The 27,162-nt window shown below is 41.5% G+C and overlaps 2 protein-coding genes across 6 annotated transcripts in view; one reads left to right on the plus strand and one right to left on the minus strand.

Moving 5' to 3' along the window:
• The window catches only part of lrba (LPS-responsive vesicle trafficking, beach and anchor containing), a 189,991-nt gene that overhangs the window by 46,504 nt on the left and 116,325 nt on the right, over positions 1-27,162 (minus strand). For all 5 annotated transcript variants that reach the window (XM_079656844.1, XM_079656847.1, XM_079656846.1 and 2 more), the window contains exons 40-44: positions 8,767-8,884; positions 8,466-8,568; positions 6,486-6,601; positions 6,227-6,339; positions 387-527 (exon numbers count right to left, since the gene is read on the minus strand). In XM_079656844.1, coding sequence (XP_079512970.1) covers positions 387-527; positions 6,227-6,339; positions 6,486-6,601; positions 8,466-8,568; positions 8,767-8,884 — 591 coding nt within the window. The remainder of the gene's footprint in view (positions 1-386; positions 528-6,226; positions 6,340-6,485; positions 6,602-8,465; positions 8,569-8,766; positions 8,885-27,162) is intronic.
• On the plus strand, positions 25,116-26,940 carry mab21l2 (mab-21-like 2). Its single transcript, XM_079656888.1, has one exon. It carries the CDS (start codon positions 25,480-25,482, stop codon positions 26,557-26,559), a length of 1,080 nt encoding a protein of 359 aa, XP_079513014.1. The 5' UTR covers positions 25,116-25,479; the 3' UTR covers positions 26,560-26,940.

The raw sequence follows: 27,162 nt of genomic DNA on the forward strand, positions 1-27,162 counted from the left end.
TGTATTTGTTAAACAAACCACATTTAACACAAACTATATAAATATCACCAACTAATAAAAACAACCAAACACTGGATAATGTCTGTGCATTTTAAGTAACAGAATTTATCTGTGCAAAAGAGCTGGGATTTAAAAATAAACAAAGAGGATATGCCAAGCCTTTACAGTGGATGCCCATGCAATGAGAGAAATCACTCAAATCACTCAAATGATTCAACCACGAGTGTATTGTTGTTTCCTTGGCAGCAATTCATCTTAAGGGCTGCATATCATAAACCTTTTTTCATTTTTATGAAGCTGTAGTAAAAGCAAATATGAAAAATTATCCTGCAAAATATGTGAAATCACTTCAGTATTATGTATTTTTGTATAGACATTGCACTTACGATACGCAGTAGCCACATCATAGTGAAGCTGGAGGTGGAATAGTGGGTGCCATAGTGGAACTTCGGCACCTGATCATCCTCCCAGGACTCATACCGGTCTGAGAAGAAGGCTGCTCTCTTGGGGTTCAGAGCACCAATGGGCTATGGAGAGATACACAAAACACATGTTCAGGTATGTTAAAAGTGAAAAACAACCTGCGACATCCTTTCATTGCTGCTTTGCATGAAAACAGACAAAACACAGGGGCATTCTTAGAAAGGGAAAGCATAAGGATTACTGAATTTCACTGTGAAAACATTCAGGGACTTCTCTCTGCAGCATAACAGTTGCAAGGCAAATGAAGCTAGTAACCTTTGTGCAATTTCAAATGAATATTAGATGATGTTTCCCTTCAGACGGAGATCAATCCTTTCCCACAGAGTGGTTTTTAGAGTCTGTGAAACAGAGCCCCTGCAGCTGTAGTCTGTCAGACAAAACTAATGCGCTCCAATGAAAGAGTGCCTACCAGGAATATCAATAGCAAGGCCGCAGGTTCCTTTAATTTATACTTGTATTAATCTGTAACTAATACACTGGTCTCTAGCCCTATTTGCAGTTTAGCAAAAAATGGTTAAGTTGCATTAATTTTCCATCGCTCTACAAAAACCAATAACCCTGTGCTGCTGGGCTATTATTTAAATAGTCATTTATAGAAATCTCTTTCAGGCTGGTTCAATTTGTATTAGTCTTCTGTTGGCTATATACCTCATTCCCTCAAACCCCCCTTCATCTCTTTCTCTCTCTCACACACACAGAGCGGATCAATGGTAATGGAATGATGGCCTTTTGAGGATGAGGGCCTATAGGGCGTGGATCAATTGGATCTCTTTCATATCATAGGGTGCCTGTCACAGCGGGACTCATGCAGGGCGAGGCATAGATATTGATCTGTGCTACTGCTACTGTTTTGTGTGGGTGTAATGGGGCATGTTGTGTTCATGTATTTGTGTAAAGGGGGAGTGATGCACACAGGATTGGTGCAGAATCGGTTTCCTGTTTGATTTGGTGTGTGCCGTGCATATATTTGGTAAATGTGTAAATAGTCTACCTGGTTGTGTGAGGATTTACACAGGAAAAAGCCTCGTGCCACCACACTGTGCAGCTCTGTGTTGACAGTGATACACTGCGGGCTTCCTCAGGGCCACTGGGGGTGGGTGAGTACACACTGTGAATTATACATCAGGCCCATTGCTCTGATTTATAGCCCTAATAACAGTCGGCTCATTAAAAAAAGAAAAGGGAGAGGAGGCATATAAAATAAAAAAAGACTGAAAGTGCCACAGTGACAGAGCGAGAGGGAGAATTGTGTGTGAGTGCATGTGGGGGCTGCTGGTTTGCGCGAGCCCGACATTGTTTACTGCTGTAAATTACTGTGGGGCGAGTCCTCAGCTTACAGTAGCTCCAACAGAGCCGCGGTGACGGCGCCGTACATCAGAGCGGAGAGCCCGGCACTGTGCTGATGGAGCGCCTGCTGCCGCCCCGCCACAGATTGGCCTAATATGTCGTGGCAAAGAATAGCGCTCTGATGAGGACTCAGACAAATGAACCAATCTCGTAGTTTTAATTAGACTAGAGAGAAAGCGGAGGAACGAAGATGCGCCGGTGCTTTGAAGGGGAAAACATCAGAGAATTAATCTTGGATTGTCCTAATCAGTTCTTCATCAGCAGTGGAGATGGAGACTGTGTTAGAGCCATTTAAAGATAGTGTGAAAACTATTTCAGAAAAAAATAATTAGAGTTACTAAAACTAAAAGGGCAGGCAATAAAGGGTAAACTTTTAAATAAAAATGTACTGCATATCCATGTCACAGAAAAATGTAATTGATGAGATTATTCGTAAATCTCCACCCTATCTCTAAGGCTCAGTGTCGTGAATGTGTTCAATGAGTCAACTTGGCAGCCTGCGTAATTATTCTCAGGTTGAGATCACAAATAAAATATGCATGTGGGAAAACACTGCCTGACGAAACAACAAGGATCTTTCTGAGAACTATTATTTGAACATTATCCAGTGCTGCTTTGCTTTTAAAACAATAATGGGTGACCGGTGATGAAGTATAATGGCTTAGCGGCGATTTGAGCATCACTTGGGCTTTGAGTCGTAAATCAAAAGAGCCTTTTGAAAGCAGTGTTTATGTATAATGTCCTATTTAAACAGTGGAAATGGTGTGGAGGGCCTGGGGGATAAACATATGGGGCGCGTATGGTGAAATCAATACACCATTAGCTGATGTGGCTTTGAGTAGTAGGTAATAGCACAAAGGTACCGGGAACGCTCAATAAATCCTCACTATTTCTGTTGCTATGTAGATGTAGTCAACATAATCTCTGGCTGGGAGGCTAACAGTTCCTTTGATAGTTTGTTGTGGGTTATTAAAAGCTGTAAAACAACAAGAATGACTATGCTTTTGCCTTCAGTGCAATTGTTTGACCCCCATTGACCAATTATAATCATCCTAAAGATATCTTTATGTAGGACAAGTGCATTTTTGTGGAGAAATGTGTGCAGAACTGGGGTGCAAGGAGAGTTACACCAATCCAGAAGCAGTCAGCTCTAGTGTGTGCTTATCGTGACTACAATGTTATCTCGGGGGTCGACGTTTGATGTCAGGTTGAGGTTAGAGTTTATGATAAGAAAGTCCCTGGGGTCAGAATGGCTCTGGCAGCAGGGAACATAAATTCTGTGTGGCCTCTGTTGTAGTGGGGATGATGACAGTGTGTGACACGCACACTCACACACACACACACACACACACACACACACACACACACACGTTCATGGCAATTTGGCTTCTCAATGTCACTGGAGGCTTCTCAGATGACCTGTTTCTATATGAGACAACCAACCAACGTGACATAAGGGGGGGATAAGAGAGATGTGGATGGTGAGAAAGAAAGACAGTGAGACTGAGAAAGCAAACAATAAAGAGGAAACAAAGCAGGAGGAAGAGGAGAAACTAAATGAGTGGTGAATGATGAAGACAAACAGCAACAGAGAAGGTCTGAAAACATTACAATGCAAAGAGAAGAAACACCAAGCACAAATGATTGTGGATGCAGAATGGAGGGGTGGGGGTTGATTTGGGGCGCTGTGCAGTGCTGCTTGCCCTTTTCCAGACACTGCAGTCTGCCACGGTCCAGTGGTCATACACTGATATCACACGCGTGTCAACAACATGAATAAAGCAGATGTAATAAAGATTGGCCCCGCTCCCTCCCCTCCTTCTCTCTCTGCTGCTACTACTACTCTGGGGGGGGGAAGAGCAAGGACGGCAATGATGTTGTTGTTCTTCTTCTTCTCTTACGATCTCTCCTCCTCCTCCTCCTCCTTCTTTTGCTCTCAGATTTACTTTCTGTGTCTCCTCCTTCCACCCATCTACCCTTCATTCACCAAGTCCCCGGGGCATGGAGGAAGAGCTGTCCAAACTCCAGGCAGTGCAAAGGAGAAATGCGGGAGGCAGAAAGGAGCTCGGGAACTGAAAGAGGGCTGCATGATTGTGTGTATGAGTCTCTGTGTGTGTTTGTCTATGCGTGAGGGGGTGGTGGGGGGGAGTTCAACTGTCACATTTCAGCCTACTGGGCAACATGAAGCCGGATAAACAGAGGGATTATGCAGCTTCATATAGTGGGGAAAGCTACACTGGGAGGGATAAAAGCAGAGGATAGAGACACAGAGGAGCAGATGGGAAGTGAAAGCAGGACTGGGGAGAACCTCAGGGACAAGGTGTTGACTGCTGGGGTGTTTGAGTCTGTATGACAGGGCGGGGTGAACGAATGGAAGTGTGAGGAGATGGTTCATGTGTCTGTAGCTTCTGTGCAGGAATAGTGTTTCAGATAATAGAGAACATGTTATTCTTTCCAAGGTCCAAGGCATTTTAATGAATGATTGTCTCAGTGCAACCATCATTTGCAACATTCAAATTGAAAGTCAACGGAATCCTTGATATCAGTTGATTTGCTTGCAGAGTCGAAGTAAAGTTGCGTTGGACTTTTGTGGACATCCACATTCTCAACAATGACCAATTGCAAACACCTATCAAATGTAAAATATGAAAAGGAAAAGAGAGTTCAAAATTGAGGTAGCTATGGCCGTGTTCAGACTGATGGAAGCAGTGTATGAACAAAAGAGAAAGAAAAAAGACGCCCTGGTAGAAAATATTTGAGTTTTTCCATTTATAAAAGTGAACATTAGTGAACTTGTGCTAATAGGCAGTGCAATATTATTTGATTGATGTTGATTGTTGGCCAATGAAATTAAAGCAAGTCTACGGAATGTTTTTTTGCGTTTTTTTGTTGGATGAACATCATACTGCTACTGTCGACCTTACATACTGTATGTCAAGATACAGCATAACCTCCTTCCTGCCGGGATAAGTCTCCAGTTGAAAAATCCTACCTCTTAGTATTAAGCATTTATAAAGCTTAAAAGATAGAAAATGATTAGAACATTTAAATTCCTGGACTGTATTGTATTTTATTATATCCCCACTACCTACAACTACTCCCCCTCTTTAATGCTATTTCAGTTTTAAACATGCCTTACTGCAATATGTTAAATGGTTTCCCATTAGATGAGTACCTCTGTATCTCCTTCATCCTGCATGAACATGGGATGATCTCAGGACCCGGGCAAATGCCCTCAAGTGTAACTCTGAAATGCAATTCCTCCAACGTATCCCCTTGTCCATTAACCCATGCCTTTTTGTTTCCATGGCTGATTTATCCAGTCATTTTAGATCCAGCAGCTAGACAGTCGCTCAATCATCTCACTCTAAAACTAATCCTCTGTCCTCCCACCCCTGGACAGCATTACCCACAACTGCTCTTCAGTCAGAGGAGAGGAGCTGGAGAGAAGTAAGAGAGCTTTTTTGTCTGTGTTTATGTGTGGAAAAAATAGGGAGTTAATGCGAGTAAATAATGACATGTCTACTTACAATATGGGGGAGAATCTTTTAAGCAGTTACAGCAGAGTGAGTGTGTGTATTTATGTGCCAGGGAGCATCTCAGGGCAGGTTTCATTGTTTTAAGCCCAATCACTTGATGCCTGGAGCTACCAGGGAGTATTAGTTCGCTTCCTGGGGTTTTGCAGAAGGTCACATTTGAAGTATTCAATTATAAAGTTTGAATAATAGAAAGAAAACAATAGCTAAACCAGCAAATGGAAGTCACAAAGAAAGAACAAGTACACTTGCAATATTTAGTGACTCAAGCAGGGCAAGTGAACAACTACTGATACACATCATCTGTAAAGTGTTTCGGTTGCAATTTTGGGAAATGTGTATATTTACAAATACATGAAACTGAGTAGTTGATGAGTTATGTCAAAAATACATATACATTCATATTAAAAATGAGTAAAACTAGTGTGCATGCTTTTTTTTTTTTTTAAATTGGCACTAATTCTTCTAAGAGTAAACTAGCCAAACATTTGAGTAATGGAACGAGAAGAACAGAGCTACAACTGTGTAAAGATAGCAATCTGCCTCCGGTGATTGAAGAGCTGGTTCACTAAACCATGATCAATGCCAATTACACACACACACACACACACACACACACACACACACACACACACACACACACACACACACACACACACACACACACACACACACACACACACACACACACACACACACACACACACACACACACACACACACACACACACACACACACACACACACACACACACACACACACACACACACACACACACACACACACACACACACACACACACACACAGTGCCCCTCCTCTCTTTCAGAAAGACAAGGGGGAGGGGAGTGTCTGCCTTACCTTGGACAGATCTCTGAAGTTGCTGGGCAGAGTGAGGTCAAGTTCCTCTGAGTCGTAGTTGGTGATCACCCAGGGGAAGACTGGGTACTGATTCAGGTCATTAAAGGTCCGACCTGGTGGAAGGAAAGTGACAAATATTGAAACGTATAACAAGGTATCGAGAACAGCACACGCTTTAAAACAAATATGATGTGTTCATTTTCTTGATTGGTTGTACTGTGTGACAATCTGCATAACATCAGATCAGTAGTGTCCTCACCAGAGATGGTGTTGAGGAAAATAAGGTAATCAAAGTTGGATATCTCGCGGCGTTGCCAGCGCTGGGTCATGCTGGATGCCTTGAAAAGTTGCTTTGGTGTGGCCAGAGAGATACGTCTATAAAGAGAAAGAGAGAAAAATAAATATAAAAACACTTGTAGCCCTCCAAATGTTTCTTGCCCTGGTGAGAGTGGACAATCAGTGTGCAAAGACAAAAAGACATATTCAGTCCACACATCACAAGAACAGCAATTAGCAGACCAAGAAAATGCCTTGGGCTCATTAGACTTTTAAAATACAAATGTCATTATATGAAACATCTATTGAGCTTACAGTCTTGCTAATTAAGAAGACAAATATGCAATACAATTGTTTAAATACACATATTTGAGTGCATGTGCGCACACACAAAGCCCAGGGCATGATGTATGCGGTAGGACAAAAACAAATGACCTGCAATCCAATTAAAACTAAGCAAAATGATGGAATTAATCACTGTCAGGGTGTGAAATTACAGTCATTAGGCCTCTCAAAGATGAAAATACGACTTTCTAAATACGAATGCCTTAAAAGACACTATTCCTTATATTCTGTATATGTTTTTTTTTCATAGGTTCCTATATTTTCTTTTAGATCACATAACTAATAAAAAAAGAGAGATGACAAGAGGTGCTTTAAGTTGGCAAAAGGTTTTATAAGTATTAGGATTGGATCCAATTATGACCAACCATATTACATGCATAATGAAGTGTGGTTGTGTAATGATTGTCGTGGCACCCTGGACATTGAATAATTTGTGATGTACTGGCTGTGTGAGCTGGTGTGTGTGCACTGAGCGGCCCTGTACAGCTGCTCTAAGGTCAGAGAGGTAAGGTGTACCCTGGCCGGCAAACTAGCTTGATTAATGACCCTAACACAAACACACACAAATTCTCTCACCCTAACACTGTGTGTGTGTTATAAACAAACGCTATCCTACATCCACCCTGACTCATTACTGGATGCACTTCCTTACTCAGATTAATTACATCTCCTTCAGTGTTCAGTGTTACAATTGCTCGGAGGAGGAAATGTGTTTGTTTTTTCAATATTGAGAAAACATTTCCCATAGATCCTACATCTTGCTGTCTCACACACGTAACCTCCCCAAACAATCACACATCCCACGAGACAACTGTCATATCTCAGATTAATGAAGATAAGAAATGTGCACTATGCAGTAAACAACTCCCTATGAGGACAGAATAATATTTGACCCTGTCTTTGGATTCCGATTTTACTCTTTAGTCCAATTTAAAGAAAAACAACAGTTACTATGTGTACTTATATGCAAACTTTGAAGAACACTGGAAAAACATTTACCCTTCATTAAGTTTTTTGTTTTTTTACTTTATCAATGTTAAAAGGTGTTAGGACAGAGGTTGTTATATACTGGGGTTAAACCTGACTTTACACTTGCCACCTTTTGGTATCAAACTTAAAAATAGCTGGTTTCATCACGTAATTAAAATATGCCATATAAGACATCTTATAGAAATATTTCCTGGGCACTCATTTCTTTTGATTTTCACTGGGACACCAGTACTGGGATCACAAATGCTGCTGATTTGGGCTTGGCTTCAGCACTGCCCGGACACAGAGCAGACATGATTTGAGGTTGGGGGGTTGTGTGTGTGTGTGCCCCGCAGGCTTACACGCTACTCTTTGCTTCACACTGATGGAAATAAATAAATGAGCTAGACTGTGTTTGTGTGAAGCCAATTATAGTATGTACAGGGGCTGAGAAGAAAGAGTGGGAGGGATGGGCCAATAGCGACCAAACCTTTGTGTGTTACAGCAAGAAACAACTCAAGGTTTTCTAAACTAATTTCACACTTACCTACACCGTCTTCCAATAACTGTAATATTCTGATTTGTACAGATGTGATGCTGTATGTGTTTAGAGATGAATTGTGTATTTGTGTGTAGCAATGCTTCTCACCTGGTCTGTGGAAGGCCAAAGTTCGTGCCCACCCCAACACGAGGAAGACTGTGGACCACCTTCTTGACTGTGGCCGCATCTGGGAAGTTGAACATGACTGCCGCTGTAGAGAGAAGGGAAATATCTATTTATTATATCAAGGATTATCTAAATGATTCGTTAAATTACATACAGTTCACCACAGTGATCCTAATGTATGTCCCCAGCAATATTACACTGAGAAATGTGTATGTTTATCCATCAGGGTTACAACAAAAAGGTGCAAGGGTTACATCAATGTAATCATCAGGTGCTTTCTTACTTCTGTTGGCCATGAAGATTTCCAGAGAAGTATTCTGCAGTAGGTAGCGTCTGGAAAAGACGGCTCTGATCTCCGTGAACAGCCATTTTCCATGAAGACCTTCTGTATAGGATAAAATCTGAGAGACGGGACAGGAAGAGAGAGAACAAAATGAAGGAGATTGAATTCAAAGGGGATAATGAAAATGGAATATGGAAAGGAGGTTTACGGCCAGAGAGGGACAGAAGAAACCAGAGGTAAGGGAGGGAAGAAGAGCAGACAGGAGGCTAGCTTAGTTCATTTTTCACACAGTGATGGCACGACGGCCTGAACAGCACGATTAATGTCTTATATTGATCAGCCTCAATGAAAAAGCGATCCCTTCAGCAAGAGAATGGGCGCTATTCAGCTGGAAGGAGTGAAGGAAATGTTTAGTCCACTAAAAGATAATCCATATTGCAGCATACAGGTGGAGAAAAAAAAATGACATCTTATATAACAGAAATAGGAAACAAGAGCATATTGATTTGATATATAATGATGGTACTGTGATGGGACAAAGATTAGGTTAATAGCCTTTTTTATGCTAAACATCTGATTAGATATTTTGTTAGCAAGCTCCAGATTAAAAATGCTTCAATGAGCTGACCTAATATGTCCCCTTGGAGATTGTGTTAGCTGTCAGAGTGACGTGTCCTGATGGCTGTCTCGGTGTCTGACAGACACAGATGCTTGGCCTTCCCCCTGCGATTCAAACTGCTACTAAGCCGGCATTTAAATTTGCTTCCAACCTACTTAGCACTGCTTTGTTAACTACGCTTTGTTTCAACCTCTGCTTTTAGTTTCAAAGGCGTCAGCTGACGGGGGGTGTACAGGGAGATGGTAGAAAGGTAAAAGGAACACTAAAGGTTGTCACAGCGTGGTGCAGAAGCTGCTTTATTAATCAAAAATATTCAAATGTGAGTTAGCATGCTCGGACTAGTGTTGAGGTAAAGGAGCTCATTAAAGGCAGGGACAGCAGAGGGACCAGCTGAGGCTTTGGCAGCCAGCTGAGGACAGCCTCTCCCTCGCTGTCTCTATGAGGAATAAGATCTGCTGCATCACAGACTCACTTCAAAGTCTCTGGAGTTCAATTAAATGTGGATTAGTGGCTGGGTGAAGCTGGCTGGGGCAGCAACCACCAGCCTCCTATCTTCTTTAACAAGGACTCAAAAGGACTTTACCAGTCACCATGAGCCTGGAGCCAACCCCATCACATAGATAGTGCTGCAATCAGAACAACATTTTCCAACATGACGGAACAGGTATTTCAGTGAAGTACACTGCTTTGTGAGAAGCTAAATCAAATGTAAGATGTTAATGTCAGATATTTATAAAAAAAAAAAATGTGTATCCACATTGTAAGTAAGTCACCTCAATCTCTTCACAGCCAACATTTAGTTACAGCCAGCAGTCGGTTAGCTTAGCTTTGCACAGAGAAAAGGCACATTTCCTAAAAGGTTTTATAATGAAGGGACTCCATAGCAGGTTAATCATAACAGATAGCATCTTCTTAATCTCCAAAGTTACAGTGAGATAAGTCATATTTGAAAGAAGATATGAAATAAAAAAGAACTATAGATTTTTGACAAAATACCTAGAATAGAATAGATTTTATTTTCCACACAGGATTGTAATATTGGAACACTGCATTTTCAACTCTATAATAGTCTATACAAACCGTCTCCCCTTTCAGTCTTGTTGAAGATGATTGAATTTCGCTGACAGACAGGCCAAGACACCTGATTGGCTTTCTCTACTGACATAGATGATGGCTGTCAAATGATGTCAAGAACCCTACAGTAATCGCAGCAAGTCATCTCATTTATTTATGAATCAGATTTTCTGCCTCTATCTGACCAAAAATGAAATTCCTGTTTTCAGGTGTATGAGTGAGTGAATGTTTGGAGAGTAACCTTTGACCTCCAAAAAGGGAGTGGCTGACTCGTTTCCTCCCCAGGCGTACTCAAAGACCTGCGATAGATGTCAAGAGGATGACAAGGGCTGAGTTGCAGTCTCTGATTCCACAGATAGATATGACAGTAGCGGAGGCAGCCAGATATCATATTTGTCAGCGGACCGATGAATCTCCTGGAACGCTGTAAATAGCACTCTATGTTCCCAAGATCATCGTCCCTATCAGCGGCGCCCTTTCCCTTGCAGATGAAAAAGCTGAGTGGGTGACAAGAAGGGTGACAAACTATCCGCGCTGTAATGGTCTCGCCACTCGGACCACGTCTGGACAAATTACAATGGTGTTGAGGTTATTTTCCGAGCTGAAGTTATGGCTGCACCGGTTTTCGTCTGTGATAAATAGTAATGGTGGAACTGGATCAGCCGGGCTCAAAGAGGTGAGAATGATACAGAAGCAGAAGAGGATTTTTCAAAAGAACACCAAAACCAGAGTGTGCCATCACTTGGATGACATTTACCTTTTATTATCTGAACAAAAAAGGGCGGATCGGTTAAAAATGATTTTAAAAAAAACAATATGATTGAGGATAGAATATTCCATATCAGGAGCTTTTACGTCAACATGACTGTTTGAGTATAAAGCACAGTTTTATTGATGTTTCATTTCAAGTGGAACATTATCCATGGATTCAGGTCTGCTGTGTCCCGAGATCAATTTCAAAGCGTCACGCGAGAGGACACAGCCAAACAGAAAACAAAGGAATGAGTCTTGATTGCAATGCTTTCTCTCCCTCTCCATCTCTCCCTCCTCCTCTTTCAACCTGTTTGTGTGCGCCGGGCTGCTGCTCATTTCTGAAGCACTGTCGTTTGTCTTTGTCAGATGCCCAAAAGACTGCGGAATGAAGAGGGACACGTAGAACACACACACACACACACACACACACACACACACACACACACACACACACACACACACACACACACACACACACACACACACACACACACACACACACACACACACACACACACACACACACACACACACACACACACACACACACACACACACACACACACACACACACACACACACACACACACACACACACACACACACACACACACACACACACACACACACACACAGTCTTTGCCAGTCTCTTTTACCAACCAATGCCTCCTCAGAAACATGGGTACAGTCAAGTGGAGGAACAGGGTGACACAGATGACATTTAATTGAAACTGCAGTGAATTAGGGGAGAGTTAGGGGAGAGTTAGGGGAGCAACAGACCCACTCTAAGCAGCTTGGTATAAGATATATGAGGCTCTCAACTACCTTCGCTGCTGCCAACATGCCGCTCACTCGTGTGTGTTTTTGGGCTGATAAGACACTTGAGTTGTAGAGGACAGAAGCCACTGCCAAGTATTAATAAAGTCAATCCTAATGTGTCATCAAATTTACACCAATAGTGTTTGTAAAATAAATGCTTCAACCTACACATGTTTGATAAGTGGTATGTGCACATTTGCTCGTTGTGTTTGATGTGATGTGCATCCTTGAAGGAAGATGAGGTGATTGAAGTTCAATTTGTTGCCTGTTATTAAGTATTTCCGCATGGCTGCCTCAGTTAAAGGATAATGGATGAGGGATTTATTATTACCTTTTGGTCAAATGAAGTGGTGTGGGAGATAAGGTGATGAAATTAATGAGCGAGAGGAAGAGCGGTGATCCATCAACATCAAAAAATGGAGACGAAGGACAAGCTGTATTGGGAGAACTTGATAGAATTCATGAAAAAAATAAACCTGTGGACTTATCAGCATGTACAGTACGGTTGCTTATTGCTTTTTATTTTCAAAAAGCTGTAAGTCCACACTGCTTAACGGAAGTACTTTCACTTGCACAGTGGACTAAGGTTGCAGATTGCAAAGACAAAGCCCCTCTTTTATTTATAAGAAAGCCACAAGTACAAAGTAAACCATTGCATATAGTCACATCAGAGCCATGCCTATCGTGACTCTTTCTCACTTGACTGACCAAAGAATCAAGCCATCTACAATAACCATGTCATTGGATCGAGACGCTGACGGCACTTTTACCACAGCAGCAAATGAGGAAGAAATCACAGACTAACACAAGCTGACATTCAAGGGCTTTTTGAAACTCTCCCCTAGTGCATCCACAAACACATCACAATTTACAACTCCTTTCGTCTCACTATACATAACCCATATTCTTGTTTTCCATCCTCCCCCATTGCCTCAACACCCACCATCCTCTGTTCCACGCCGGTAAACGAGGCCTTGTCACCCCCCATCAGTAAATGAGTTCATCGGACTAACGAGCAAGCAAAGGGCCCCGACACACTAACAAGGGTCTGTTCTCTGCCTGTGCCTGTGGACCAATCAGGGCCCTCATCACCGTTGACACAAAGCCTCCAAGAGCCCTCTGGAGCCAATTAAGATAGATTTTGCTTTTGAGATTGAGTGATAGCTAGGGGGAAAAAAGCGTAGGAAGGACTTAGAGTATCCTACTGGAAAGAAGAACAGAAAGATGCATCAACATGTAATCTTTGTCAAGATTTTTTGAACAGGGGTATTTAAATTTAAAGCGATTAAAGAAGGTGTATGGTTGGTGATTCGTTCTTTGGAGGCTGAGCTCACAAGCCACACAAGAGGGAAAACAACTCTCCCTCACCGTAAGAACCTGAAATCATATGACTCTTAGACAGTAAAGCCACATGACTCTACTTTCACACTCCAGCAGTTATCGTGTAGCCTTTGTGCTTCAGCAAGAGTATTATTTAACCGACTGGCATCCACACCATCTCCGTCTGGTCATGTGCTCCATGACTGTTCAACTATGGGAGCAGTGACGCTTGGCAACATTGAAAAAACAGGTATCAAAGAAATAAAGCTTGGCAAAGACCAATGAATCTACACTTGGGTTACCAAAACTCAAAATATGAGTTAAAGAAAACACTCAGTATTAGATGAGAAGAATAATAACGCTCATTTAAATTATTGGGGTTTCCTCGTAACCGCGACAACAAAACCGAATTCTGCAACCACTACAAGTAAAAGCAAAAACTGTTTTTACGCGTGGTTTTGGGTCTTGATATAACAACAAAATACGACGTGTTTTTGAGGTGTTGTTACTGTAGGTGTATAACACTATCTTTGAACAGAGCCAAGCTAGTTATTTCCTCGTTTCCAGACATCCGTTTGAACAGACATAAGAGCGGTTTCACATCTATAGATCTAACTTTTGGCAAAAAAGCCAATAAGCTAAATATCTAAAACCTCAAATTATCTTTTTTTAATAGCAATAATACGCACTCAAAATATTTCATCCACTATACCTATAATTTAGTATTTAGAGTATTGGATGCATTGCATGGTCAACAGGCTTCAGTATAAGAAGTCAAGACTATTTGTGTCCACCAATGATTGATAGGCACAATTGTTCTACCGTCATGTAACTGATTCAAGATGTAATCACTGGTCACACATAAAGGCCTATTTGCCTAGAGGGAAGTCAAACAAACTACAAGGTTCAAAAAAATAAACACAACTAAGAAGCTGCGCTGGAGTGTGAGAGAATTAAAGCAAAATAAACACAACCAGCATGCAGCAAGTGTAGGTTATGAAGCCTAAAGGCTCAAAGCATTCAGTTCCAAACGTCCCACATGAGTTTGGGCTCCCTGAATGAAGAGTCCCCTTTGAAAGGATCTGTGGGGCCACTTAGTCTGAATTTAGCCTAATAAGGATTAAATCCCATTTTAGGCCTTTTCACAGTTTGCTAACAGGTTAGCTTTTTCTCCTTTTCCTCTTCTTGGCTGCTTAGCCTTTTTGAAGTGGGAACAAAAAAAGGTCTTGTGTGGATTTAGGGAAACGCTGCAGTGATCTCGGGGTTAATTGGTAGAGAGGTGAAGACTTCAGTGCATTAACTCATTATACATTCAGCCTTTGGGCATAAGCTATAAGAAGGAAAGCAACAGAAGAGCCCAGGCAGTAATGCTTAACACTGATGGTGGCAGTAGTAAGGATATACATAAATATGGAATTCATAAATAAAGAGTGTGATCTCAGTAAATAATACAATAAGCCTTTTCAACACAGACATCTTACACAGAGAAACTCCACAGAGATGGCATACAAGGATGCCAAAGTATATCAAACTACTGCTTGTTTTTTTTTATATTCAAGATCCGTGCTTCCTTTTTTAACCCATCCCAGTTTAGATTGGGGCCACAAAGGGCACAGTTGGTGGCTCAAAGGTGATAGGTAACAAAGGAAGGATAAAGCCACATCAGTGAAGGGAAGAGAGGGCTTAAAAGGCAACAGACCTTCACAAATTGAGAAAATCCTTTATATCTAGTATCACGATTCACATTTATAACCTTTATCATTTAAATGTTCAATTTGGAAAGTGAAATATAGAAATATCATGGTAAACAGTGATTGTATCATTTGATTGAATGAAATACAACGAAAAAACTGCCATTTAATCCGGGATCAGCTTTGTGCTAGCAGCCACTTAAAGAAACCAATAGTATAGCTGAGCACCTGTTGAGAGTTCACTGAAAGAGCTTCAATGTGTTCCTTGGTTTGTCAGGCTCATCAGTAAACACTTGCACGACAGGACAAGGAGTAAAAGAATGTTTATGCTTTTCACCGATATTCCGAAAATCAAGGAGACAGCTCAGAGCCACCACTGAAGCGCAGGAGGTGTTTCAGACTCAATGCTATTGGCCCTCCACTCCCCTTTAAGCTGCCATGGCAAACATCACACAGGTTAAGATCGCTGACCGGCTCCTATCGCATTCTCCCCGCTTTCCTCCAATCTCTCATTTTGCCATTTAGTGATGGATAGGCTTTTTTTGGGGTTTGTGCGAGGCTTCGCTGAAGTAAATTCTTTTTTAATCCGCCTATTGTCACCAGCTTAAGTGGGTGTGGGGTGAAAAGTACACCCCTCTTGGGGAATTTGGGGTTGCTAGTCCAAAGCAAAAGAAGAGGGAGAGAATGGGACTTGTATAAAGGAACGGCTGCAGAGACTTTGGAGAATTCGAAGGTGACTCAATTGGAGCTACAATTCTATCAGCAACAAGCTACTACAGTTACAACTGTAATACAGTGAACATCTGCAATACTCTGGAGGCAGAGATCACGCTGTAATTAAAGTATAAATGAACTACAAATTTCACTTAGAGGTGCTTAAGGTAGATATCTGTATACTATCTAAACCCTGTGTGGGTGTGGAGACATTTTTCTTCTAATTTTCAGCACTATAAATAAAACTGAATTGTTGTGCCTTAGGGCAGAAATAAAAAGGTGTTATAGGAAGAACAAGCTGTAAAAACAACTTTGACATCATATCATCTCATAAAGTTATTAAAAAAAACATGTAAGCAAAAGGTTTTTGCTAATTCAGCAAACACAGAGCAACAATAGCATCCGGTCGGTGTTCCAATTTGGCCACCTAACAAATGTAAGTTCAATATTCACTTTCCTTGTAACAGATGCTTTGTTTTTCTGAATTCTTAAGGGAAATCTCTGGATCTCACACTTCATTCACCAGCTAGTGTCCTACTACAGTATTCTGTCTGCAATTTAGTGATGGGCAGTTACAAGACAATGTTTTACTGAAAATACTTGCTAGCTGCATCTGGAAAGGAAGCAGATAAGAACGCAAGCTATATATACACTGGAAGCAAACAGTTAGCAAAAAGCAGCTAAAATGCTCTTCAGACCTGATGAGAACTGCAAATTATTGTATTATTTACATAATAACATGCGGGTTGGTCACTACAAGCGACAACTTTTACATTACAAGAATTCAAACCAAGGTAAATTTAGGCTACAAACATAAATTAGTGCATATTTAAAGCGTAAGCCACCAGGTTTAGACATTATACATAAATGTAAATGCGCCACAGCATTTAATTGTGCTGCAAAGGTTGTTTATGACTGATTGTTGATGTTGAGCACATTTTGAGTGCATCACCTTTTGTTGAGAAAGTTGTTAAAAAGATATCTGTTAAATTGTTCAGAGAAGTCACCCTAAGAAAAAAAACATATTCCTCATTTGGTTGATTAAAGCACTTGAGATCATCTGTGTGTAAGAATTGTTTTCCATCTATACTGTATCTTACTCTACAGTCTTGCTTCCACAGAGCAGAAGCAAAGCTCTGTTGTGCTGATGTCTGCCAGAAAGGAGTCTTGGATGAGTAAGTAATCTGCAGAATGTCCCTATGGATGTGGCATTTCAACCAGACTGGATGGGTCATTAACCATAATGGCAAAAGAGGCACCAGAATACAGCAGTGTAACATTTTGCTCTCCGGCACATGAGATGTCTTTACACTGAGCACACATCAATGCTATCAGATAACCTTATAAAAACAAATACGTCTGGCTAGAATTACTCTATTTCTTAATTTACAGCTATAATTAATTTTATGTCCTTGTCCTGTCACTTTGGCTTTGTATTTATGAAGCATTCAAGATTAGAAGTAGAGATAAAAGGGAGATCAACAACGCACATATTTGGCAAAAAAATCAACACATGGATCAGGTTTTATCATCTGAAATGCAGCACAGACCTTTCTGAAAAAACAAGACCACATTTACAATTCCAATTTCCAATATGCTGGGCTGGACATCGATCTTTCAATTGAAGCCGGGTTTCTCTCTGACCCCAGCTGAATAACAGAGGCTTGTGTGAACAGCAGGTACACAGGTGCTGATTGTAATATCAGTAGCCTACCAGGCAGACTGGCATCCATAAACAGGCCTATCCATCAGGCTGGCGGGTTGCCTTTGACACCCGTGTCAGAGGCAGACGAACAGAATAAATGATGGAGAGAGGGGATCAATCAAAGCAGGGAAGGGGAGGCACCTGCCCCCTGACTGGCCCAGTCAAGCCCCGAGATGGAGCATGATGGAGGGGCTAGCCTCAGGTGCAAAGAGGGGTGGGCAGCTCTTTGTCTGGAGGTGCTTGGTTAAGTGTGAGCCAGGTCTTGACCACGGTGGTTTGTGGTTTTGTTAAGGTCCAAAGTCAGGTCACAGACAGAGAGATTGAAAGAGGACAAGCTTGTTTGTTAGTGAAAAGAGAGGGGTGGTTGTTTGGGTGTGAGGGGAGAGCGGTTGGAAAGGACACATTAGTCATCATTAGGTGGCTAGATGACACAGTGTTTAATGGTTCTTTATGTGATTTCCAATGTGGCAATCGTCTTTCTTCTACCTGTCCTACCTGGTTACCACTCGCTGCAGGGATTCACGTTTTACACCTCACCAAGGGCAAAAACATACGGCTTGCTATTGGGCTATTGTGAGGCTTAATTTAGTCACAGTGGTGTTTGAGCTGAAGGCTGTTGCTGGGTGCTATTTTTACCATGTTAACCTATTTAGTTTACCATGCTAACATTTGTCGATGGAACTAAACATAAGTACAGCTGAAGGGGATGTCATTGGTTTTGACTAACCAAGAATGGAAGAAATTAAAATTCGACCTGATGAGGGACCTTGATAAAAAGTAAAGAAGCTATTACAATTCATCCAGTGGCGGACATGCTGTCATACAATAGTGACATTTGACATAAAACCCCAAATGTCGTAAAAAGTCATCGATTGTCCCACTTTAGTCCATTACACTTTATCCAGAAAATTTCTGTCAATTCATGTGCTCAATGTTGATTTATTTTTCAACTTATTTGACCTGATTGTTGCCTTAAAAAGGCAGATTCAGAGGCTTAACAAAGTCAGGAGAAAACATTACGGGGACTATAAATGTCTGTATCAAATGGTTATCTATATTAGATTAGTCACTAAAATCCTCGATCGGAAATGTAAATGTGTCTGGTCCTCTGGGGACCACAAATACTTTTACGAGATATGACGGCAATTGGTCTTACAGTTTTTGGATATTTCTGTGATAAAGCAGAGAACAGACCAACCAACATTGCCACTGCCTATAGCCTAGTTGCTAGCATGGGTAAACACACACAAAAACAGAAAGAAAACATCTTGAACTGTGCCCATAGATTTCCCTTGAACTCAATAGGTAGATAGATATCTGACAGATACGAGTACATATGGGCGATATGGTCCATAAGTAAAAGGATGAGCTCGTATCTTGGTTTCTGCAAAGCTTTGAGGCCCATCATTAACAAGTCTTCCTCCATCACTCTTAAACACCCAACATCTGGTTAGGGGACCGCTGACCTCATCCCTACAGAATGAGTTAATCATCGCTGATACAACCTCGCACAAACAACTCGAGCCCATCAATGTGGTTTGAGACTCTACAAAGAGAGGAGGTGGGGTTCATATGCATTTCGTGTGAGGGAGACAGAGAGAAAGATTAAAGGACAGTAAAGAAGGTAACACTACTTTACTGCTCTACTGGGGAACAGAAACTCACTTCAGGAAGCGTTACACCTTTATTTGGCCTTATCTCCTCTAATTGGCTTAAATCACTTGGAATTGTTTGCACATGTTTTAATGTTGAGCAGCTCCGAAGCTTGGACCGTGACTTGACACAAGCAGTGAGGCAAATAGAGAGGAGCAGTATGATAATAATTGGGTTTCCTGATGACTGGATGAGCCAAAGTGGGCTGCGGGGAATGATGCTTTAGATTAAACTGACCCTGGATGTTTAAAATCCTAGTAAAAGGGAAAAATCACAGAGGAACACATGACGGCTTTGATGCTAACGAGTATGTCTCTGGAATGGAGCTGTAATTACTGTACCTGGAGAACAGGGAGGGACAGACAGTAAAGGAGTGAAGGAAAGAGGGGAAAGAAAGAGAAAGAAGGTCATCCCCACCCATCGCTCCGCTGGTTGTTGTCGCGGTGCGGCTGAGCGATTTATTGACCATCTCAGGATGCACTCTGTCAGGGCGTACGAGGAGTGCGGAGGGAATGGATGGTGAAACAGCATGAAGGAGAGACGGAGGGAGGGCATGAGGGAGGGAAGGAGGCCAATATGAATGAGTGAGAGTGAGGGGATCCGTTTCCTTGGGCTCATTGATAATGACATACCTGCTTGGGCTGTCCGTTAGTCCTATAGCACACACTACTTAGGTTCTAACTGGAAAATCAATAGGCTCCTCTCTCAGAGACCTCTTGCTGCCATGGCTCTTTGTGATTGGCAGCTGCAGCCGAAGGTCGTCCCTGGTGACCATGAGAGTTTGGCGAAGCGAACAGGAGGAGGAGGGAGGGGTGCAGTCCCAGCAGTTTGACACTTTAGGGAGAGCTTAACGATATGGGACTGGTCGCTACATAACACCAGGGAGGTTTTCTTTGACTGAGTGACCATCCATTCAGCCACTCCAGCTAACCCGAGGAGCCGTCACCACCCCACTAATTAGAGTTACCAAAGTCTTCTCAACGGGGGTTTCATCATTGCATAGTCCAAGGTTGGACACTGACCTTTAGGTGAAAATGACTGATATTCTTTCCCAACTCTGGCCCTTAGTTAAAACTCTTTGGAAACAAAGTGTGGATTTAATCATTGTTCAGAAAATCTATCATCATCTGTGTTTAGTTTTGGTGAAGTTTAGAAGTTGATTACAGAAAATGTGCAATCAAACGATGAGGCCACACAAGGCAGAAGTATATGACATAAAGTGAGGTGGTCTGATTTCTACACTTAGTGTCCTACTGTGCTGTTTACCTGTTGACATTAGAATATAATTTTACCAAATACATATTTGTCCTGTGGTTTGAGGCAATTATATTTAACTTTCACAGCACAATCTGCGGTTTTTTAAATAAAAAGCAAACCAGTTTTCCCAAATATTTCTGTATTTAATTTGTTGTTGTTTGTTCATTTCCAGTGATGTGGGACAACCTTGTTGATCAAAACCACAATAAAAATACAAATTACTTGAATGTGCATTCCAGCATTTTAACATCAAGTTTGTTATTTTTAACCTACTACATATACTCAAACCACAGAAAGAATTAGTTAATAGTTTGCAAACAGGACACAGGAATAGTTTAAAATTCACTCAGATGGCAAAGGGGATCTTAGGGAACGTTGCTCCAATCAGGATTTTCCTGGTATTTCCTCTGGCCAATCAGCTGGAAGGAGAGCATATTTCACTTCCTCATTCACACAAAGTCTCCAGGAGTGGCTGTGCAACAATAACTCCACATGCAATATTGATGGCTGGTGTCTTAACACAAAGAGGGTGCTACTAAACACACACACAAACACACACACACACACACACACACACACGCGCACAAACACACACTCGTGCATACACACAGGCAAACACACATCTGCTCTGTGACTTCATCAGTTCTGCTATCTGCCGAGCAGATGCAGAGGCCTGCCAGGCAATTAGTTGCCTGCGATGGTTTTCTTTGAGCCCTCTATGGAGGGAGCAGCTGGGTCCATGCGGGTTTAGGAGACAGCAACAAAATGTGTGAACAAGGGCATCAAAAATGTACTCACACAATCCACATGTGTGCCGATGATGGTCTGTGTGCATGTGTTGTTAGGCGGTGCTATACCTTCCCTGCCTGCACCATTCTTATTTCCAGAGAAAGGAAAAGGGGAGAAAAGAGCGCTAACGAAAAATGCAAAACTTTGACATCCCCCTCCCTTATCACACACTTGGAATTACAAAGCACACTAACTCAGACAGACACAGGGAGGAAACTGTTGCACAATGTGTTGCAAAACAAACCCATTCTTACTATTGCGTTCTTCAAAGATCTCTAATGTCATGGCATAAAATGTAGCCATAATATTTAGAAATGCATTGGAAAGGACCAGAGTTATTGTTAATATGTCTGCTGCAAATCACTTGGAGAGTTTTACTTTGTAATTGTTATATGTACAGTACAAACTGGAAAATCAGAGTGAAGATTAAACAAGTATATGACTTATACTGACCAAATTATCACTGAAATTATATTTTCTTACAAATGTTTTATGACATTAATGAAACACAATCCTCACATAAAGAGACCACATATGGTATAAATATGTTTGAATTAGAATTACGTATTTGAGGTCTTTTTACTAATTGTAAACTATGTTGTGAAAACTGTAGTACACAGAGTAATGAGCCACCTGGGAGTACTCAGTGTAATCTGGTAGGAGAGGAGAGGGAAAAGAGGAATAAAGCTGAGGCTGTAGGAAAGACACACAGAGAGAGGACAGAAGAAGAGAAAAAAAAGATGAGGCGGTGAGGTTACTCATCAGCTGGCAGAGATTTGCACAGGCATGGACACTGTTTTGTGCTTGTGAGGGGATCACTGTGGAGTCGTCACACAGACTCAGATCAAAGAGCTCTCTGACAGGCGCCTGATCTTTTCTCCAGCCAATATAAACCAGGGGGAACTCTTTAGGAACCACAGATAATTCTCTACGTTTTCAGGAGATAAAGGGCACAAAGAAATAGAAAGAATAGAATAATGACTGACGTGGCCTTTGTCATTAGATAACTATAAAATGCAAGAGGGAGGAAAAATGATTAAAAATAGATTAGATAAACCAAACTATCCCAAATGCTCCCAGAGTTTCTCAGTGTTGATCCTTCTGTTTTCCACCTACAAATGAAACAGCAGTTTGGCACAGGAAATGTACAATCACCGTTTTCTGAAATATGGCTGACCTTTCCATTTCAACTGGCAAATCAGACAGATTCAATAAAGTACAATTCACTCACTGTATCTTGTGCATTCTACTTTGTAAACGTATTGAGTACAGAAACGAGTGATGTGATAGGAGGGCCACCATGGATTCATAATGACATCATTAAAGTCTGTTGCTGTATAATTCATTAAGCTACAGCTGGCATGTCCATCATTATATTTGGACACTTGCTCTCCAAGTAGTGTCCATTAATCTCTCTTGAGCTGCGAGATTGATAATAAACAGCCATCCAGAAATCTAACTGCCAGACAGTGTTCTATATCTTGTTTCTGATTTTCAAACTTTAGCATAACTCTAGTTTGACTTGGAGGGGAGGAATCTCAGATTATCGTTTGCTTTATATATTTCACAATAAGTCAACTGTCAACTATTCTTGTCACAGTTTTTCTGGATACTAGTTTTCTATGAAAAGAATAACCAAATATGTTGTGTTTATTTAGTTGCTTGTGCATGTAATGACACACAAGCAAATGTTACTAAAAAATATCTCACCTTGAATGAATGGGACACTAAACCTCTCCACTGAAATTAATTTAAATAACTTTGGGTGGGTAAACCCTAATACTTAAGCATGTTCAACCATCATACACATAAGTTACATATTGCAATATATAGTTTGTGTGACCAGCCTTTGACCTTATTTTCAAACTAATTGAATGGGCACATTCATTTACATCAGTTCAAAAATTCAGCAGGTAATTAGCCCTGAACCAAAAATGACTTCTTCCTATTTGATGATAAGTTACTGTAAACTCCCTAAAGCCCCTTCAGCACATGCAAAAAGGCTACATGATAAAGACCAGAAGATATGGTAACTGGAGGGGAGCTCATTAATCTTTGCCTTTTCTGAAATGTTTGTGGCTTAATTCCCTTGCATAGTTGGCTACTTCATATCACTAAATAGGTTCCTGGAAGAGTTCTTGGATCAACATTTTTACATTTGTAAAATTATTTCTGTAAAAAGTTTCATCCGATTCATGCTTATTTTTATTTACAATTTATTTGAACAATGTAAGCTTTTAATGCCTGTTAAACAAAGTTTAGTCAAAAGTAATATATATGAAGCTTAACAGGAGCAAAGAAAATATAACGACATTTTACCTAATAAGACCTTATTGTCGGTGATCAACACTGCAATATATTCACGACTATCGTCTCTATGTGTTACTATAGGCCTAAATTATTTTCTGAAATAACCACAATACATTAAATAGAAAAGTTGTAATGTCTATGTCGGTGTATAAGTTCCAGGTTTGGTCCAATACTCAAAACGATCACTTGAAATTAAAACGCGTTTTTAACTAAGCCCAGAATAGCAGAATGTATCCAATTAGCTCCACATAATGTTGCGCGAGACTCCGTTAATGACCGCTACCTCGTTAACTGGAAAATCAGACACGTGTTAAAGGACTGCAAATACTGCAACAATACTTCGACTTTTAACATTTCACATGGCTTTTACACTGCGGGGGTTGTTATATTTACAGCATGTTTACATGTGTAAATATGTTTCAACAACCCACAGCGGAGTGTCTGTGGGAGAATGTAATGACTTCTTTAGTCCTCCAACGTGAAGTCTGGGTGACAAGGGGACTTCAATTACAACCTCGGAGAGACCTCTGCTTAAATTATTCAGCACGGACAAGATTCACAGCGATAAACCGACGGGAAAATTAACTCTGGTGTGTGAGTGTGTGTGTCTGTGTGTGAGGGAAGCAGCGGATACACGTCTTGTTTCAGTTATTTGACTGAATCCAATAAATATCGACTGTCTTAATAACACTAAATGTTAAATGAAATTTGAAGAAATCGATGTGTTGAAGCTTAGCAGGTGGGTATCACTAACGTTAATTTGTCTGATAATTTCTGTTTATAGTTTCAGCCCCTGTAATGAAGGCTTCTGAGCACATAGCTGCAGGTGCACTCAACACATAGCATTTTAAACTTATTAACAAAAGTATCAATGCTTAACAATACAAAACAGCATGATGTATTCATCAGTTAAAGAAAAATATACAATTTTGCACGAACGTTAAAGATAAAAGACGTGTCCATAAAAATATAAATTAGAATTGACCTCAAATGAAGATGTACTTAAAACACTTTTTATTTATTCCACTCTCAATTTTAATTTACAAATTATGTTACCAATTGACTTAACCTTGTGTTAGATTTATACATTTGAAATGGGGAAAATCACAATTAAAACTGATTTATATTTATAAGAATAAGGCAGATAACAGACTGCGTAAAAATGTAGAATAAATAATACTTGCTGTCAATTAGAGAAAAAACGCTGCAATTACAGACCATTTGAAAGATGAGGAAAATCACGGAAAACATAATCAAATTAAAACATGACAAAAAACCGAGATTTATCTGCAGAAAACAAGTGGGTCTAAAGTTGAAGGCTGCTCACACTGTGCCAACACTCCTAATCCTCAAAACGCACCGAGCGAAAAGACGGCTAAAGACCAACACAGAATTTGTTTTAGGCTGGCTTAGAGAGTGTACACTGGAATCTGCCCGTATAAACCGAAAGGGTTTTGTTTTCCTGGGTCGAAATGGGAGCAGAGGACAGCTCCGCGCGCCTCGATGCTGCCGAGGCGGACTGGAGCTCCTCTGATCTGATTGGCTGCCGGCACTGACAGCTCTGCACATGATTGCAGGAGCAGAAGCCCGACCCTCTTTCACTCTTGCTAAAGGAACCATTCATAAACTACACAAGTCCAGCTCACAGCTGAGTGTGGACGAAAAGTGAGCACAGAGGAGAGACTAACTGCAAGAGGAGATGAGTCACAGACGATGTTTTTAGCCTTTAGCGTCTGCAGCCCAGGACACGGATAGTGACCCTCCACCCGAATATGACTTTACCTAACGCTGCGGATGAGTTGGACTGATATTTAGCAGGCTAATAGGTTGCATCCCTATCCGTTTCCTCCTCCTCACACTGACGTCCATCCGCTGCTTTCAGCCAAATAACTTTTGATTATACACTTTTTGCTGCACAGGGAAGCGCTTGCCTCTGGCTTTACCGGTAAGCGTTGGATCCTTCAACCTATTGCGACTCCCCGGTGTACAGCCCGGACCTGTGCCCCAACATGATAGCGACGCAGGCAAAGCTGGTTTACCAGCTCAACAAATACAACAACGAGAGATGCCAAGCTCGCAAAGCGGCCATTGCGAAGACTATAAGGGAGGTTTGTAAAGTGGTGTCGGATGTCCTGAAGGAGGTGGAAGTGCAGGAGCCCCGGTTTATCAGCTCCCTTAGTGAGATAGATGCACGCTTTGAGGGGATGGAGGTCATCTCCCCCAATGAGTTTGAGGTGGTGCTTTACCTCAACCAAATGGGGGTGTTCAACTTCGTGGATGACGGCTCCTTGCCCGGCTGCGCGGTGCTGAAGCTGAGTGATGGCCGTAAAAGGAGCATGTCGCTGTGGGTCGAGTTCATCACCGCTTCGGGCTACCTCTCCGCCAGAAAGATCCGCTCCAGGTTTCAGACTCTGGTGGCGCAGGCCGTGGATAAATGCAGCTACCGCGACGTGGTAAAGATGGTGGCGGACACCAGCGAGGTCAGACTAAGGATCAGGGAGAGATATGTGGTGCAGATCACCCCCGCGTTCAAGTGCACTGGGATTTGGCCTAGAAGTGCAGCTCAGTGGCCCATGCCCCACATCCCATGGCCTGGTCCTAACCGGGTAGCAGAATGCAAAGCTGAGGGTTTTAATCTCCTCTCCAAAGAGTGCTACTCTTTGACGGGGAAGCAGAGCTCTGCAGAGAGCGACGCCTGGGTTCTGCAGTTCAGCGAGGCCGAGAACAGGCTGCTGATGGCCGGCTGCAGGAAGAAGTGTCTGTCGGTGCTGAAGACTTTGAGGGACCGTCACCTAGAGCTGCCGGGACAGCCGCTGCAAAACTACCACATGAAGACCCTGCTGCTGTACGAGTGCGAGAAACACCCGAGAGAGACCGACTGGGACGAGTCCTGCCTCGGAGACCGACTGAACGGCATCCTGTTGCAGCTCATATCCTGCCTGCAATGCCGCAGATGTCCCCACTACTTCTTGCCAAACTTGGACTTGTTTCAGGGAAAGCCTCACTCAGCCCTGGAGGCTGCTGCGAAGCAGGCATGGAGACTAGCGAGGGAAATCCTCACCAATGCTAAAAGTTTGGACAAACTATAAAGTGATTGTCGACACAGAGCCGAGAGACATTTTGGGATAAAACTTAAGACAAGGACAAAGATCATTCTGCAACTGATTCTCCAAGCAATGTGAACAAAAAAAAAATCAGTAAGAAAATAATGCAGCGAGCAAACCACAAAACCATTTTTAAATGGAGCAATTGGGCCACTGCCAGAGACAAAGTGAAGGTACATTTTCAGATAAATGTAATAACTTTTAGTTGTCTTCTTTAAATGTTTTCACAAAGTGAAGAAACTTTTATTTAAATATATGCACAAAATCGTTAAGTGAAAGAATACAATGTAGCGTGCCAAGTTCCATTTTTTCATTATGTGACTTTAAAAAGAAATGTTAATAAAAATGTTGCAAATTAAATTACAACTTGGCCTCGTGTCTTGACGTGTTTTGACAGCTGAGGTGACAGGCGAAGCTGTTGCATTTTATTGTTGCTATTGTCTGGTGAAGAGAGTCATTCAATTATTCATTTTGACGAAAGATAGTTGACGTGTGCTTAACACTCAATGTTCAAGGTTTTTTATTTTTGTCATACGAACATAGCTACAGTGTAGTTATGCCGATGAAAATCTTAGGTCACAGGCTTCT

This window comes from Notothenia rossii, assembly GCF_949606895.1.
Source record: "Notothenia rossii genome assembly, chromosome: 1".
Classification (NCBI taxonomy): Eukaryota; Metazoa; Chordata; class Actinopteri; order Perciformes; family Nototheniidae; genus Notothenia; species Notothenia rossii.

What these genes read in the sequence shown, in the direction of transcription:
- mab21l2 (XM_079656888.1), top strand. Translation starts at nt 25,480, where the DNA reads ATGATAGCGACGCAGGCAAAGCTGGTTTACCAGCTCAACAAATACAAC.